We start from the raw sequence: 17,654 nt of genomic DNA, 5'->3' as shown, positions 1-17,654 counted from the left end.
CTGGAGCCGAAGCACAAGTGGATGTGTGGCTGGGAGCCAGAGAAGGAGTTGGTTTCCCCTGCAGCAACACCTGGAACTCCTCACCCTGCACTGACCTGAGCTGTTTCCCACCTTTAAAAAAAAAATCCTATTGTGCTTTGCAAATACTTCCTAAAGACAGCGTGGTCTGTCCTCTGTTATGCAACACGTGAAGTTCTCATCTGGCCAGCAGAATGGTTAGCATTAAGCATTTAGAGCTTTTTTGTCTGTGGCAGCTATGTACTGAGTCAGCACGAACACGGCAGCGAGAAGAGAAGGCATTCGGAGTTCAGAACCAGCTCAGCTCTGGGTGGAATGAAGAAAACAAATTGTTCTTGCCCTGATGCTAATGAAGCCTGGTTTCCAGTGGACTCGCATGTCGTGGTTGATTGATTTTAAACTGTATTATGCAAAGGCAGCAGCACGTCCTCGCCGCTTACGAGGCGCTGGAGAGCCCACACACGTGAGAATGGTTGTGGAGTGAATCAGGAGGTGAGGAAAAGAATGAGGCAGGTCCCAGGCGAACAGCCCGGTGTCTCCCAGAGGAACTGGCTGGGGTTATGAAAGATGCTATGCTCCTCACCTGATTCCAGCTGCCCCTGGCAAAGGGCTGCTGCACCCAGGCTGAGCCACACAGACAGGTTATGGGAGGACTCTTCAAGCACATCACTGCAATGCTGGTCACCGTAGCTAAAGTCACCCTTATTTCATGGCTCAGGAGCCACGAACGTGCCCTTCTTGAGGTGTAACCTGGAGGTAAGAAAGGTGAGGACTCCCTGGTGGCAATCTTTTGTTTCATTCAATAGCCAAGGTTTGGTGGAAAAACAAGCCATGGAGAAAACTAAACCACGAGAGGAGAGTGTCTGGTGTAAATGAGCCTTGCCTACCTGAGAAATGCCCATGGTAGAACTGCTGGGGGAAGTGAAGGGGAAGGTCTGTATTGGAGGGGAACCAAAGACTGATTCCATGGATGGGGAATATGGAAAATGTCCCCCCCCAGGGCAGAGTCCCAGACAAACCCCGAACGGTCCTAGTGTGATCACTGTCCCTAATGCCATACTCAGGTTTTTGGGGCTGTGCTGCCAAACATCACCTGAGATTTCTCCAGTCTGGAGGGATCACTTGAAAAGATAACGGAGAAAGCAGCAAAGCCTTCCAAGCGCACATAAAATGCTTCGTTGTTGAGTTTTTAAAGCCACCCATGAGCTGTTTAATGCAATTGCAGTAGATTTTGAAACAAAACCTGCTCCACAGCCCAAACCTCTGCCAGCCACTCCCTCAGTGGGGCATGGGTTTCACTAGTACTCATGTTCTGCTGGTGATCCCCCTCCCTGAGCATCCCTTCCATGCATGGGTTTGGCTTGTTTGTGGGGACACACAAATGAGCCCTTGGGGAATTTGCATCATCCTTATATAAAGTCTGATCTACTAAGCTCCACAGTTGCCAGATTTCAGTTGTTTTTCTCAGCACCTGCTATGCAAAAGCTGCTGACCTTTTTGATGTATGGTTGTGTGGTGAGATACATCTCCCTTGGGACACTGAGCCCATCCTGGGGGTCCGTGAGTGGGACTGGGATTGTCCCCATACAGGGTCTGAATTCATTCAATTCTGGATAAGCAGAACAGCTGAGGGAGACACCTCAGATGTTGGAGGGACATCTTTCTCTCCCCAAACATCCTGAGATGATGGGTTTCCATGGAGGGGTCTGCAAAGAGACACCTGATGCACTGCAGCCTCACCAGCCCCCCCCTTCTCTGGAGCACCACAACAGCCAGCACCCTAATCCCACTCTGGAGAGTCTCAGCCAGCTGAGGGACCCCAGGTACCCTGTGCCCAGCTGCTCTGGAGCATCCCACCTTCCTGTCCCCATCGCAGAGCACCCTGTATCCCCCAGGACTCGTGCCCCAGCCTTGCTCCACAGCACCCCATTTACCCAGGCAGCCCGCACCATGGGTGGCTCCAAAGTGTCCTGGCCACACTCTAGGACACCCCAAAACACCTCGCAGCACCCTGCACCTTGCTCCTGCTCCAGATTGCCCCAGACCCCCCGGGACCCCGTGCCCAGCTGGTGCAGAGCTCTCCACCGCCCCCCACAAGGCTTCATTCAGCTCCAGCTCCCGGCTTGTACCCCGCACCGCGGCTGCTCCGGAGCCCCCCAACGCAGCCGTAACCCGGCCGGGGGTGGGCACGGGCACACGAGCACACGGCCCGCCCGGGGCCGCCCCTCGGCCCCGGTACCGCGGCTCCGTTACGAAAACGCGGCGGGGCGGGGCGGCGGCGGCCAATGGCGCCCGGGCAGCTCCCCCGCCGGGCCGCCCGGGGGTCCTCCGGCCGCCCGGTCCGCTCCGGAGGGCCCGCGGAGGATGGGCTGAGCTGGGCGGGGCGGGGGCGGGGCAATGCGCGGGCCCCGGCGGCGGCCGGAGCGTGCGGGCAGCGCCGGCCCTAACAGGGCAGCTCGCCCTGCCCGGCTGCGGCGCTGCCATGAGCCGGCCCCCAGGCCCGCAGCCCCCGCGCCGGGGGGCGCGGGGCTGGACCTGCTGCGCTGCCCCTCCTGCCTCCTGCTCCCTCTGGGAGCCGGTGACCGTGTCCTGCGGTCACTCCTTCTGCAAGCCCGTGCCTCGGCGGGGCCGGGCTGTCCCACTGCCCGCTATGCCAGGAGCGGCTGGAGCTGCGGGGCGTCGGGGCGGGCGAGGAGCAGCGTGGTGCTGGCGGGCTCCTGGAGCGGTGCGTGGAGCGGGAGCGGCTCCTGGCCGGGCTGGCGGAGCGCGCCCGGGGACCGCCTGGCCCGCCGGGGACGCGCGGGAGGCGCTGAGGATGGCGCAGAGAGGGGTCGAGCTGGGTAAGGACCATCCGGGCTCAGGGGCTGGAGTGCGGATGGTGGGGTGCGGGTGCGGGGTGCGAGGGGCCAACCCAGCAGCAGAGACGGGGATGCACGGGCTGGGCTGTTCGAGCAGGTGGATACCAATGTAGGCCACTGTGTCCCAGCACCTCATTGCACTCCGAGCCTGCACAGTCCAGAGCTGGAAGACCTGGGAAGGTGGAAGTGTTGTAAGGCAGGGCTGGTGGGGATGGGGATGGGGATGGGAGTGCAGCTGCTGGGCATTTCTTCCTTTTCCGTGCATGTCCCGAGGTGATGGGAGCGGTGGGCTGCCAGGCAAGCCCCGCTGCTCGTCCCGCTGCCAGGACTGTGGTCGGGGCTCACTGCCTGTGTCCCATCGGCCACGTGCTTCTGGAGGGGAAAGAGCAGCAGATACTCACAACTTGCCTTCTGGCAATATTTCAGGGTCAGAGGAAGAGCTCTGCCTGGGAGTGGAGGGCATTATGTAAAGTGGTTGGGACTTTTCCAGTCCGAGATGGACACGTCCTTGCCCCAGAGCCCGGCGAGGACACAGCCTTGGCCGAGCTCCTGTGCCAGCCCCATGGTGCAGGTCAGCCCCCCATCCTGGCCCCCTTTGGCAACCGGCTCTGCCGAGACATTTGCCTTCAGGGCCAAGATCGGGCCCAGGGTGAGGGGGGGTGATCTGTGGCTGTAAGTGGATTTCTTGGAAAGTAATACTTAAATAAAAGGGGTTATACAATGCTTCTGGAGCAGGGGGTTGGAGCAACGGAGGCAGAACTTCCTTTCTCCGCGGCGTTTCTATGACAGCAGTCAGCTCTCCTCCCGCAGCTCAGGCTCTTATTCATCGCCTGCTGCGAGACAAGTGCCAGAGGTTCAGGGTTGGAAACGAAGGGCTGAGCCGACCGGTCGATCCTGGTGTTGGCAGCAGAAAGCAGGTCCTTTTATGCAACCTCCAGAGGCATCCGTCTCTCCCTGCACACCCGTCCTTCAGCGCAAAAGCATGTGCACAGCTCTCTGGTACTGCTTGCCTTATTGCCAGGCTTTTGCCTGGCCGGGGTGTACCAATCTCTTTTTAAAAACCCTCTGTGGGTATAAAGAGGAAATATTGCAACCTCTGTCCTGGCTTTCCCCCGCACGTTCTGTTCCCCGAAGGACAGGAAAGTCTGGCTTAGGGCAATAAGGAAATTGCAGTCACAGCCTCAGCTCCAGTGAACCTGTGCTTGCTGGTGCTGCCAGGCTCAGCCACGTGGGTGGTGCTTTCGGGATGTGTTTTACAGCTCCTGCAGACAGCGTTCAGCTGCACAACTTCTTATGGCTCCCTTTCCCTTTCAAACAGAACCCCTGATAAATGTTTGACCCACGGGAATGTTTTTTTTGTGGTTCAGTGTTGCATGATGGGCCAGTTTGCTGTGCCCCGCTCAGCCCAGCCTGCAGACCAGCTCTCTTTGCTTGGGTGAAAATAAGCTGTCAACTTTTAATCTTCATTCTTTCTAAGTGAACAACAGAAAAATGCACTGTAACACGTAACACAGGAGGCCCTCTGACATGCCTGGAGCATGGAGGCTGGTGAGTCTGTCCAGCTGCCAGCTGGCTTATGGCCCTGGTGTCTAATGATATCATAGATCAAAAATAGCTGCAGCAGAAGAGAAATGCAGATTTCCTTGCTCCGTTTTACACATCTGGGGATTTTTTTCCAAATCAGTTACTTTGTTGCTGTGCAAGTGTTCGACTGGATTTGCCCACATGGAAAATAAGCCTCTAGACTTTGTACCCATTTCTTCATCCCTGTCTGTTGTTAGTGGCTGGGATATTTCGTCTCTGGATGCGTGCTTGTGGGACGGGGTACTGAGCAGAAAGTTCCCACTGACTTGAGCCCTAAGGTCTCAGCTAATATCTTAAATGAAAACAAGCTCTGAGGGATCAGGTTTTGTTCTGCTGCGCAGCTCAGTGTGGCCAGGGCAGCCTTGGTGCAGGAGTGGCTGTGCCTGGGTTCTCTGCTGCTATCTGGGTTAGGGTGGAACCAGGAGCAAAGTCTGGCTGTGCTCCATGCTGGGCACGGGGGACAAGGAGGAAATAGCCATGGCAGAGCTTCCTCTGCTCTGTGATAAGAAGTGGTGGGTGCCTGGGCAGGTCAGTGGGTGCCTGGGCACAGAGCAGCAGAGGTGAGCAGGGAAGTGGGCAGATATTTCCTGTGCCTGGCTGTCACAGAGCTGCTAGTCCCGACCTGCAGTTTGCTGGCAGAGCTGTGTCAGCACTGTGTTTAAACCAGGCCAGGAGGAAATGCTGCCAGGTTTGGAAGCACAGGAGGCGGCATCATCGGCGGTGTCTCCTGATGATCGCTGATCGGCTGCCAACCAGGCCCATGTACCCAGCTTGAACCTGAGAGATGCAAGGCAGAGTTGCCCACACCACTTTGCCACAGTAAATGCAGCAGCAGTGTCTGCAAATGGTGCCTAATTTGTGATACAAGGTTGTCTTCAGTGCTAGCATCCTGCAGGGCCACCACAAATGCTACCTGTGCTGGACCTACCATCATCTCACGGGGAACTGGGAGCCAATGAGGGGACCTGCATGACACTGGTGGCCTCCCCAGAAGGGCTGCTCCCAGCAAGTCCCCAGCCCCAACCCTCAGCAGCTGCAGCCTGATGCTCAGAGCTGGGGGAATGCAGGGCTGGATGCACAGACCCATTCCCTGAGCTGGAAAGCCAGCAGAGCAGTGGATGTAGGTCACCTCCATGAGCTAGGATATAATGGGGTGGGTCTGGAAATCTCTGCAGTTTAAACCCACAAACATTACCACACCTGGTTACTCTATACTCCATGACTGTGGGCTTTTGGGGTGCTGCTTGCTCATTCTCCCTGACATCCACCAACCCATTTCTCCTGCTGGCACTGCTGATAGGAAGGAAGGTCTTTATGGGGTTTTCCAAGGCAGGAAAGAAGAGGATTTCACTGCCAGTTACTTAGGAGCAGGCTGGAGCATGTGGGGCACCCAGCACTGTGATACTTGGAAACCCCAGGTCATGTAGTGGAGGCAGATTCTTGCACCCCCTCAGCTTCTCCTCTGCCCTGGGAGAGCAGTGGCAGCCACGTAGGCCCAGGAGGCTCCCTGGTGGTTTGGGAATTCAGGTATCCATAGCTGCAGTCTTGTTTGGTAACATGTTATTGTGGCTCTGCTGGGTGAATCACATTGCAGAGCCTCCCATGGCTGCAGCCCCATAGGGAAGACATGTATGGTAGAACCTTTCTGCTGCATCCCAAAAAGATGGATAAAAGCCCAGATCCCAGCATGGTGGGGATGGGGCTTCTTCACTGAGGCTGTTTGGGGAAGACGGGGGAAAAAACAAAGGGAAGAGCCTCAAACAGTTTAAAATTAGATATTTAGGGGAAATAACTTCCTTGCAGAGACGTATGAGGCCAGTGACTCCTGATGAAGAGCATTGCAGGACCTGGCTGTGCTCAGCGTGAGGCAGCAGCGCAGGGACTGTCCCACTTTGGGGGTGTCTCCCCAGCCTTATCCATCCCTGCTGCCTCACCACGGACTCATCACAAGTGACAACATTTCTCTTTCCAGCCCCAGACTCCAGCTCCCTGCGGCTGTGCCGGGCAGAGGCATGTGTGGCACTGGGGCAATATCCACAGGCGCTGGAGGACCTGGACACTGTGTGCAGGGCAGAGCCTGGAGAGCATGAGGTGAGTGGAGGAGAGACCCATCAGCTGACTAAACTTGGAGTCAAATCTTACTGTGTGGGACCAATTTCCATCTTTCCTGAATTCTCCTAGCCACTGGATTCATTCTGCTCAGAAATATACTTGACAGACCCATTAGGTTGCCAATCCAGGCAGCAAGTGCTGAGTTGCTCTCGTGGGAGAGGTCTGTCACCATGTCTGTCCTTGATTCCAGCTCTCTGTCAGCCTGGCTTTGCAACTGCTGCATTTTGGAGAGTCTTGTGTTTTATTAGGCAAGTCTGAGCATGGGAGCAGGGTCATGTCCAGATGCTTTGGCTTGGGATGGGAGGAGGCTGGAGGGAGATTCCCTCGGGCCTCGCATGGGAACTGAAAGGGCACATACTCAGCTGGTCACTGTCTCATAGTCACTGCAGGTTTTTCTGCTCTGCAGGCCTTCTTCAGGAAAGGGAAGGTGCTTCTGGAGATGGGACAGAGAGCTGAAGCCCTGCTGGTGTGGGAACATTGCCTGACACTCAGTCCCCATTTCCACCCTGCTCGGAGAGAGATGGCGAAGGTGTGTGAGATGTACCATGGTGGGTTCCAGTGCCCTCACATCACACAGGGAGATGTCCTTGTGCTCTGAAGGGCTGAGCTGAGTGCTTGGCCAGCAGTGAAACAAGTAACCCAAACATACCCTGTGGCAAGCAGGAAGCTGCTTTGGGGAAAGAGGGAGCCTGGCAGTCCTCCTACCTCCCTGCCTCCTTCTCCTAGCATCCCCTGACCCCTGCTTTCTCCTTGCAGATCCTCATGGAAGACAATGCTCCTCAGCCTCTCACAGCTGCTGCACACCAGGGTGATGCTCTCCTGAGCTCAGCTGGTTCCCAGGTCAATGGAGGGAGCCCTGTGCTCCCATCATCTTTCACACAAGCTCAGGTAAGAGTCTGCAGTGATCTGAGTCTGTGGTGAAACTTAATGTCCTTCTGGGACATCCGAATTTTGGGTTTTCCAGTGATGGGAAAGGGAAGGCTGTGCATATGGTTGTGCACTGGGGAGAGAATCTGCAGGTAGTGGAGGGTGGGAGAGCAGATACCATCAGAGCTGATGCTGTGGGGACTGAGGAAACAGAGCAAGCTCTCTCTCAATTCCTCTCCCAGTTTTGTTCTACAAATATTTTAGACTCTCATTGTATTTAAAACACCAAAGTCACACTACACTGAGAAAAAAAATAAAAATAAAAAAGTGAGTTTTAATTTTTTTCATCTAAAGACCACATCCGAGAATAGTTCAGGTCATTAGCAGCTATTAAGGAAATCTCATATTTTACTCTTTGCCTTTTATAGACAAATTTAGCAGGTTTGGAGAGAGGAGGAAAATCAAAGAAACTGGGCTCAGACACACCAAATAGCAGGTAGTAGGTCTGGACATAGTGAACCCAGGTTTTAACCATGAGATGAGCAGGAATGTGTGAAGGCCACACTCTCCTGCTGTTCTGCAGATGCAAGATATTAATGTACAGCAACACACTGAAAAGCCTCCTGGTGCCATTGGGCTTGGTGGGACAGATGGGGCTGTGCATTCAAAGGGTTTGTACAAGAGGGTTTGGGCTGCATTTCGTCTTTGCTGTGCCTAGGATCAGGAAGGAAAGCTAGCAGATGGCAGAGAGGACGCTGTGTCTGAGCACAGCCTTTCCCAGCTGGGACAACGGCAAGAACTGGAGATTTCAGCAGAGAGTCAGAGCCAGGAGTTGGTAGGTGAGTGTTATCAAAGGTACCAGAATGTTGTCACATGCAAAATGCTTGTTTAAAATCCATTTTGGCACCGAAAACTTGGTGTTTTCACTATGCTCCAGCTCAGTGAGCAGACGTCCCATGGGGCAGCTCTGGCCAGCACTTTCACTGCTTCTCATGCCTGTAAGGAGGATCCATCCAATCTTCTTGTGTTGAACTGGTGAACTTATACCAAACTTCTGGCTCAAGCTTGGCTCTAGATGGTGGCTAAAGCGAGACATCCCTTGTTCCGTATCAGGGAGAGGCTTTCTTTGGTTCCCATGGGTTTAGGTGGGTTTTGGTGGAAATTTAGATTAAATTCTGTGTGAGGGACATGGCATGTCATGGGTTGGGGAAGCAGCACCTCTATTGGCATTAACTTGCCATCAGCACCCAGCCAGGTGGCTGCCACGTACCTGGGTTCACATAAAGCAGTGATGGTGACTCGTGGCAGGTCTCCAAAGGCTTCCATCCTGGAGCTTCTCAGGCCACTTCACCTCCCAGTGCCTCAGTTTCCCTGCCTGCAAAAGGAGGAGATACCACCTTCCTCTAACAAGTACCATGAGACCCACTGATGTACCAGCTATGGGTGAACATGGGTGGGTTAATAGAGGGGTTTATATTGCATTTCCTAATGGTTTTGTTTTCTTTGACACTTTGAGAGCACTCTGTGTGGCAGTTATGCCTCAGAACAAGGTTAGAAAACAAAGATTGATTTTCTATATTGAAATGGGGGTTGTCTTCTCTTTCCTTCTCTTTTGCCACTAGATAATGGAGAGGAAACAGCAGTAGCAAAGTGTCCCCAGCTGTGCCTTGGGGAGCTGCTGAGCATATCTGACTTGGAGTGCTCCCTCTGCATACGGTGAGTTCTCTGTCAGGAGAGCTTTTAGGATGAAGAGTTACCACCTGCTGGGTTTTCTATGCTGATGTGCATCTTTCTTCACATCTTAATAGGAAACTCAGTCCCAAGTACTGCTGAGACATAGGTTTCAGTGGAGATAAAAGATAAGAGGGGGAAGGCAGGGCATGCCATGCTCTGCCAGGCTGGAGGAGCTCAGATTACCCTGTCTCAGGGTGCAGCATCATTAGGTCTGTATCCCTTGGGAGGCAGGTGTGGAGGTGGGAATGTTCAGCAGGGTCTAAGACCAAAAGCAGTGGTGGCCCTTTGTACCTGCAGGCTGGGACAGGAAGGTGTTTTCCCAGGGAAATATTATCCATGATGGGGATATTGCAAACCCAGAGGGGAAGCATGTCCAAGCTCTGTGCCTGCTGGAGGTGGAAAAGGAGACAGGGTAGAGCCTGTGTCTGTGTGCTGGCTGGGGCTGGGAAAGGGCTGGGTGTTGCACTGCCACAGGGCATGCTGAAACCAGGCTGTTATTCCTGGTGTGTCCCAGGAGCAGTTGTGCAAGTGGCTACTGGCAGAGGGCTTGGTGTTCCACTGCCAGACATGCAAGTAGGTCAAGGTCTTCTGCATGACAGCTTTTTCCAGATCTGGACATGGCATGAGGGAATGACATGGGAGGGGTGTGAGAGATCTGATCTGAATTAGGTGAATTTAGGTCTCTTCTGAGAGCAGGAACAGTGTTGAGGAGGAGTCAGGGCTCTGTGCTGAACAGAGCTTTCGTGACACCATTTTATTTCTGATTGTGCAGCTGCCTGTGAGCAACCCAAGTGCTTGTTGCTGGCTCTGCTCCTGGAGCAGAGGAGGAGGAGGTGCTTTCCTGTTGCTGTTGTTTGGATTACAGACCACTGTGGGTGTCTGGGGAACCATAGCCCTACCAGAACCAAGGGGTGCCATGTGTGTACTGATGGGGTCTGCTGGGACTCCATGGAGAGATGAGGAACAGTGCTCAGGCCTGAGCAAGTCCGACAGTCTGAGCCCAGACTTCTAATTAAAGGACTAAGCCAATAAGAAACCTTTACGTTTAATTAAGAGAAGTTATGAGCAAAGCTCAGCCAGTGCAGCTTTACTGAAAGTGAATTGCAGAGCCATGGGCTGCCAGGAGATGGAAGGCACAGTGTGAGATCACTTTCCATGGTGTTGCATCCCCACAGCATCACTGTTCTCAGTGCAAAAGTCTGGTGCAGGGAGCAAATCTGCCTTGAAATGGTAGGAGGAGACATGGGAAATGTGTTATTCCTACTGGAAGCAAAATCTCTTGCTCACAGTAAGATGATTCAAGGAAGAAGCAGATATGAGGCTGGGGATAGCCAAAAGCTGTGCCCACGGGTCTGCCCACCCTGATCTGCTCTACCTGAGCCTCTGCAATCACTGAGTGCTTTGTGGGACCCCTTCACCATGGGGCTGAGCTGGGCCAGTGTGTCCAAAGCAGGGTGCTGAGCCAGGCCTGGGGAACGACAGCTTTGAGTGCACCCAGCTGGATTTACCTGTTCTCCTTTCCCTTTGTTGCTCTCTGCAATCCTTTGACTTTGATCATCCTTTGCAGGATGTTCTTTGAGCCAGTGACAACACCATGTGGCCACACCTTCTGCAAGGAGTGCCTCGAACGCTGCCTGGACCACCGGCCCAACTGCCCCCTCTGCAAACAGAGCCTGAGAGAGGTGAGGGAATGTGTCCCACGGGGTGGAGCCCGCAGGAGAGCAGGGAACCAGCTCTGGCTGCTGGCAGCATGCCCAGGACTGGGGTGGGAAGGTGCAATGCTCCTACTTTAGCAGCTCCCTGGCACAGCAGTGTCAGCTCCACTCACAGGGGAATGACCAGACAGCTGATAATTAAGACCAAGAGATTCATTTCCACAAGATGCCACAGTGATTTAGTGAGATTGTAAACAGGGCTGAGGGAGAGAGAGGGGGAGAGAGAGAGAGAGAGGCAAATGCTAATTACTTTTAAAAAATGGAAATGGATGGAAAACCTTCTAGCCTGGAGATTTGATTTAATCTTTAATGAAAAGGGATTCGGATGAGACCATCAGGGAAATTAGGTTGTCATACAAGGGCTGCATCACTGTCAGAGACAGGATGCTGTGTGGGACGGGCCCTGGATCTGTGCTGTGTCCAGAGGTCTCGGTGGAGCTGACATCCCATCCTGTTAGATGGCTCAACATCCCCTGATAGGTTTTTATCCCTGACTTTCTCCGATCTAAAATTACGCTCAGCTACAATAAAAGTGAGTGTGTTTCAGAGCCCAGCAGGGCCTCAGGGCTTCCCCCCTGCTCTTCTCCAACCTATTTCTGGATCTAATTTCTTTTAGTACCTGAAGGCTGGAAGGTATAGCCCCACTGTGCTGCTGCAGGACATCATGCTGGCCACCTTCCCTGCACAGCTGGCTGAGCGCCAGGAGCTGCACCGGGCTGAGATGGCAGAGCTCTCCAAGTAAGCAGGGACCTGCTCCAATGTGTGTGTATGTGGAGGCTGGGAGGGGCTCTGAAGGGGCTGTCCACACCCCATACCATTGCTTTGGCTTGGTTCTGCTCAGGCAATGTCTGTCTCGCATCCAGGACCACATCACAGCAGTGCTGCTTGAGTGGACGTGCCCCGTGGGGCACCTGGGGGTGAGGACCATCTTTGCAAAGAACTGTTTTGTGGCCAGAATCAGTCTTTGGGCTCCTGGGGAACCAAGTGGAAGCTTTAGTGTTGCTCTGTGCCAGACCATCACTTCTTGGGGGAAAGGACACATCTAGTTCGGGAAAGCAACTGATGCACTGGGATGGGAATTGCTTGGGAAGGTGTCACAGTGGTTTCTCCTCCTGTCCCTCAGCCTGACCAAGAACATCCCCATCTTCGTATGCACCATGTCCTTCCCAGGCATCGCCTGCCCTCTGCACGTCTTCGAGCCTCGCTACCGCCTCATGATCCGGCGGTGCCAGGAGACCGGCACGAGGAGGTTTGGCATGTGCATATATGAGAATGGGAAAAGGTGAGCTCCCGGGCAAGGCAGCTTCCCTCTGCCCCAGCTGACTTGCCCCTCTCTGCCCCAGCCCCAAATATCTAAAATTCCGAGTAGTTTGATGATATTTCCTGTCCTGTGGCACTTCATGGGTAAAAGCAGCAGGAAGGTGCTGTGTTCCCCACACAGCATGAAATGGGATCTTGCTGCCTCCCAGCATCACCACCAGCCAGGCAAGGAATGAGGCCAGCACTGGAGCTGTGCAGAGCCAGTGATGGCCATTAAATACAACGTTCTTGGAACAGCTTCTGGCTCAGGACATCTCTGAGCTGTTTGCTGGCTGTGACCTCCAGATCCTCTTAGTGAGCACTTGAAAATTGCCATATTTCTCATACTTTGCTATTAACAAGCCTCTGAGAGGGCACTGGGTTAAATGGGCCTTTGTTTGGTGCAGGCTGACCATCCCTGTGTTCCTGGTGGCATCTCCAAAGCTCAGATGGGCTCGGTCTCCAGGCATCTAACCCAAGTATTCTGTAAAATACCTGTATTTACACAACACATCCTCTCCGTGCTCCACTCCTGTTCAAGTGAAATGAGATAGATAACATTTTATGGGCTTTGGGAAGATGTCACTGAAAAGGGGTGGTGTCATAAGAACCACTGGACATCAGGGCAATGTGAGGAGCTGAGTAATTTTGGTATATGGCAAATCCAAGGGAGTACAGGCAGTGTGCTCACTGTTCCCTGTCAGTGGTTACTCAACAGTTCAGTAGTGCCAAGCAATAGGACAGGGGGCAACAGGCAGAAACTGATGCAGAGGAAGTTCTGCCTGAACATGAGGAAGAATTTCTGTGCTGTACAGGTGACCACGCACTGGCACAGAGTGCTCAGAGAGGGTGTGGAGTCTCCCTCCCTCGGGATATTTCAGAACTACCTGGATGCAATTGTGTGCCATGTGCTCTGGGATGACCCTATTTGAGCAGGGAGATTGGACCAGATGACCCACTGTGGTCCCTTCCAACCTTACCCATTCTGTGATTGTGTGAACAGATTTGAGTGAATCTCTGAACTTGCCCCCTCCAAGACTTGGGCCTTTCCCCCCTTTGGAGGTGGTACCTTCAGGACAAGCAGGCCTTGTCACTGGTGTCCCAGCTCAGGCCCTTTTTTCTCTCCCTGTCTCCCCCCAGTTTTGCTGACTATGGCTGCATGCTGGAGATCCGGCAGATCGAGCTGCTGGCGGACGGGAGGTCCCTGGTGGACACCATCGGCCGGCGGCGGTTCCGGGTGCTGAGCCGCGGGCACAGGGACGGCTACCACACCGCCGACATCGAGTACCTGGAGGACAGGAAGGTGAGGGCAGGGCCCAGCAAAATCCCGGGCTGCAGTGGGACAGAACCTCCCTGTGGACTCCTGTGTCCCTTGTCCCTCCATGCAGGTGGCCGGGGAGGAGCTGCAGGAGCTGCAGTGCCTGCACGAGAGCACCTACCGCCTGGCTCAGCGGTTCTGTGAGCACGGAGACCTTACCTCCAGGCACATTTTGATGCAGCATGGGCCACTGCCGGAGAAGGAAGAGGACATCCAGGTAATGCCCAGAGGGAGGGGATTCTCTAAACAGAGAGGGTACCAAGAGAGCCTCTGAAGCAGTGCTGTTCCTGCACTAACCACCCTGCTTCCTTACTCGGCTTCCCCCCAAGATAGACAAAAGAAATCCAGTTTTCCTGCCCTGTTACAGCATCTCTCATTCAGAGGGGTGGCAGGGCTTTTCTCGTAAAACTGTTCAATGCTACTTTATGGAAACTGAGCACTGAGTTTTAAAATCTTTCCCAGAGTCTTTTGCTAAATGAGAACTAAGAAACTGAACTTCCTGGCTGTGAAAACACTTTGGAAAAAATAGAAATGGGCAAAGAAGTGAACCCCTCAGCTCAGCGAGTCTGCAGTCTCCTTTCTCATTGTGATCCTTTAAGACAGCTGTAGCTGGCCAGAGGCAAGGAGCTAAGAGGACAGGATCCTGTTTGCTTATTACATTACTGTGACAAATTCAGGTTCTGTAGGAAAAAAAAATCCCAGAACTTAATTTTCAGTCCTTCAAGAAAGCAGATTGTTACAAATACGCTCTTGCTAGCTTGTCCCAGGCTAGGACTGTCCTGGCCACCAGTCATGTTAATGATGAGCTCAGGAATTACAAAAGACTCACCCCCCCCTTCAGCTGAATTGAGCTTTTCCCTCTTACTTCAACTTGGATTTTAAAAGAGCCTGTTTACAAAAGCAGTGCCCAGTGACTGCACTTGCCTGGCCTGCACCTCACCTCTGGGAGGCCAATGCCCCATAAACATTGATTATGCAGGATATGTCCCATGTTAACAAAAAGCATTGCCCTAAACAAGGAAATGCACAAGATATTTCATTGTCTCTATAATATAGACTTTTTAGCAGTTACATCTGTGTCTGGAGACTCCCTGGGGAATGCTTGTCTGGAAATTAAATTAGTTTGTCCAGCAGTCTTGAGCTTGGACAGACAAAAGGGCCGTTCAGAGGAGTACCTTAGCCAAAGCTAAGAGCAACCGTTTCCCATCAGCGATGGGATCCCATCCATGCCTTTACCTTGCAGCTCCTGACGTGGAGGTCTCTCCCTCTCTCTCCCCACCAGGCTTCGGCGGATGGCCCGACGTGGTGCTGGTGGCTCATCTCCATCCTGCCCCTCGACCCGTCCTACCAGCTGAACCTCTTCTCCTGCACGTCCCTGCGCGCCCGCCTCACGCAGCTGCAGCGCATCCTGGCCGCCCTCCTGCAGCAGCCGCCCGCCCGGACCCTGCTGCCCGAGCGCGGCCCCCGCGGCCACGTCTGACCCCGCACCCGACCCCTGCCCCGAGGGGTTCTCTGTGTCACTTCATGGGTTTGTGTGTGGTTTGACAGCCCCCCCCTCCTCCTGAAGTGACCTCAGCTCGGCGGGGCTGGGGCTGCCCTGGCAGCGACACTGTGCCGTCCATGCCACCTCTCTGAGGTGCTTGGTGCCACTGCCAGTGGGGATACCGGGATGGAGAGCTGGGTTGTGACTCCAGAGCCAAAATCACTTGCTGAGCAGCTTCTTCACTAAGGAGGATTCTCCTTAGGGCAGAGGACTGAGTGCCAGGATGGCTTCAGTTTTTGGCTCTTTCACTTTGAAGGACAACATAGGGGTTTTGGTAGTTGGTCCTGCTTCGTGCAGCAGGTTTAGATGCTTGGAAGAGGTGGCACTAGGGAGGCAGGGAAGTACCAACAGCTTCCCGCAGCCCTGGGAGCTGATGGATCTGCCTCTGCTTCCTTTGGCCTGATTTCTATTTGAAAAGAAGAAAGGTTAAATTAAAGAATCTGAAACTCATGGTCCTGCTCCTAACCATGGCAGGAGGATGAGTTGATCCCTCTCTTCGAATGTGCCCGGGTCCAGGCATCCCCTTCCCACCACTCTTCCTGGTGCTGTGCTGTGTTTGCTGTGCTGAGCTCCCCAACCCCTTTCCCTGGGAGACTGCCAGCCATTTCCCTGACTGCTGGCTCCAGCGTTGTGAAGTGCCATGGGAGGGGGGAATAGGACAGCATTGGTGCTTTTCCTCTATCTAAAGGCTGCTGTTCCAAGCCTGACTGGGTTCAGGCTACAGGGTCGGACCTGGGGGCTGGAAGGAGCTGAGGGAGTTTGAGTGTCTTTTTGAGACTTTCTGCTCCTTGACTAGTGCAATTTTCCCCTATTCAGTGTTTCTTGTGAACTTTCTGCCCCCTCAGGAGAGAATCAGGATCTAAGCTGAGGCTGGACCCTTGCACTTGGGACCCAGAATAGTTTGGGATCCCCCAAAAAGCACAGAGTGAAGTCAAAGGGAGCCAAATCTCTGGAGGGGCAGGGAGGGGATAGGATTGGTGATTGAGGCTATGAGCCCCTTGTCAAGGGATCAAGTGCTTGGCTGCTGCTTGAGTCTAAACACAGGGAAAAGACTATCCATCTGGACAGACCCAACTTTCGTCCATGGATATTCTGGAGGTTTGGGATTTTTGTCTACCATCCATAATTTTCAGTGGCTTTGGGTTTGATTTAGGAGTAACATCTACTTAGTCATTGGATTATCATTGCTTCTAGAATTTTATCCCTGCTTTTCTCAAAGGCTCCACAACCCCCTCAGAGGAGTGTTGGACGTGTGTATGGGAAAGAAAATCAGGCTGGGGCTGCTGTGATACTTACTATGTGTTGCTGTGCTGAGCCTGAGGTGGGAGACTTTGGGCATAACTGAGCCCAGCTATGGACATAGCCTCGGAGAAGTCCCTGCCCAGGGCCACCTCCTTTCCCTCTCCTGCTCTCTCCAGGAGTGAGAAGTCTCTGTCCCTCCTCTCCATCAAAGTGCCTCCCTGGAGCAACAGTCAGGGGGAGCTGAGGGCTTGCTCCCCATGAACCATAGTGAGCACAGGACAGCTGAGGACAACTCAGAGCTGCATTTGTTCCTCTGCCTTTCAGATGTATTCTGCCCCTCTTTGCTGCTGTGTGTGGAGCACCATGACTACCCCAAAGGGCCATATCCCTGGGATGTCAGATTAGGATGGGCAGGGGTAGGTGATGAACGGATTCCTCACAGTCCCAGGGCAGATGCATGCAGGTAGCAGGATGACACTGAAGTTTGAGAAGTGCCTTTCTTTTCTGCAGGGTCAATGGGAGCTCACCCAGTGACACCCCCACTCTGAGCCCCTCACCTACCCCTTGAGTTGCCTGTTCCCCAGGTGTGAGTGCTCCCTGAGGGTCCCTCCAGCAAAGGGGTGGCATGAGGGGATGCAGGGAGAAGTGTGATTCTGCACTATGTCCACACTGGGGAAGAGCCAGGGACCAGAGACACATCTGCCTGGCTGCTCTGGGAAGGGATTCCTGCAAATTGCTCCAGTTTGCTTGGAGTGCTTTGTGGTTTGTATTAGTATCTTCGCTCTTGGGATTAAATTTTCTTTCTGGTCATTGAAATAAAGACCTTTTTTTGTCGTTGTTGTTTTGTTGCTGGTGTTTAACATTTAGCTGCTCATTGATAAAGATACTTGGGCATTACCAGATTTGGGGACACGGGGAAAGGTGACCTCCTGGCATGCAGACAGCAAGGTGGACACTGAACACGGTGAAGCAAGGGTAGGTGGCAACAGGGGGAAAAATGATGTGGTTTTGTGCACAGAAAATATGTGAAACAAGACAGGATGGACAAACTCCTGCCTGTCTGTGCAGCTGAAGGCTTTGGGGAAGGATGGGAACTGGGAGAGCAGTCTGGTAGAGATGCTGACCAGTGTGGGATGACTCTGGAGGCTGGCCCCGAAATGCTATGGAGAGCATCTGCCCCTGTCCTGCCTCAACAACTGTGGGCAGAGGGCTTGGAGCTGGGAGCAGGCTTGCTTTTGGCAGCTGGCATTAGGGATGAGAGACGATCCAGGGAGATATGCACAGGCTCTAAAATGAGAGGGTGGTCCTGGATGGAGAGGGAATGTCCTGCTGGGACAGCTCTCATCTGTCTCTTGCTCCCCACT

General features: G+C 53.7%; 1 protein-coding gene across 2 annotated transcripts; it reads left to right on the top strand.

Moving 5' to 3' along the window:
- Positions 1–2,772: 2,772 nt before the first annotated feature.
- LOC103764912 (LON peptidase N-terminal domain and RING finger protein 1) lies at positions 2,773–17,124 on the top strand. 2 transcript variants are annotated; one of them, XM_029960293.1, is made up of 12 exons: positions 2,773–2,858; positions 6,433–6,551; positions 6,979–7,101; positions 7,329–7,460; positions 8,158–8,278; positions 9,062–9,155; positions 10,741–10,855; positions 11,505–11,626; positions 12,012–12,170; positions 13,328–13,490; positions 13,576–13,722; positions 14,788–17,124. In XM_029960293.1, the coding sequence occupies exons 1-12, from the start codon at positions 2,834–2,836 to the stop codon at positions 14,983–14,985; spliced, it is 1,518 nt and encodes a 505-aa protein (XP_029816153.1). In that variant the 5' UTR covers positions 2,773–2,833; the 3' UTR covers positions 14,986–17,124. The 2 variants fall into 2 exon arrangements, with proteins under 2 accessions (XP_029816153.1, XP_029816154.1); XM_029960294.1 differs by lacking the exon at positions 2,773–2,858 and adding an exon at positions 4,400–4,424.
- Positions 17,125–17,654: the final 530 nt, after the last annotated feature.

The sequence above is a fragment of the Manacus vitellinus genome, unplaced genomic scaffold (assembly GCF_001715985.3).
Source record: "Manacus vitellinus isolate BGI_N305 unplaced genomic scaffold, ASM171598v3 scaffold_25_pilon, whole genome shotgun sequence".
NCBI classification, from domain to species: Eukaryota; Metazoa; Chordata; class Aves; order Passeriformes; family Pipridae; genus Manacus; species Manacus vitellinus.
The sequence above is the reverse complement of the archived record's forward strand: the minus strand, read 5'-3'. Positions and strand labels throughout refer to the sequence as shown.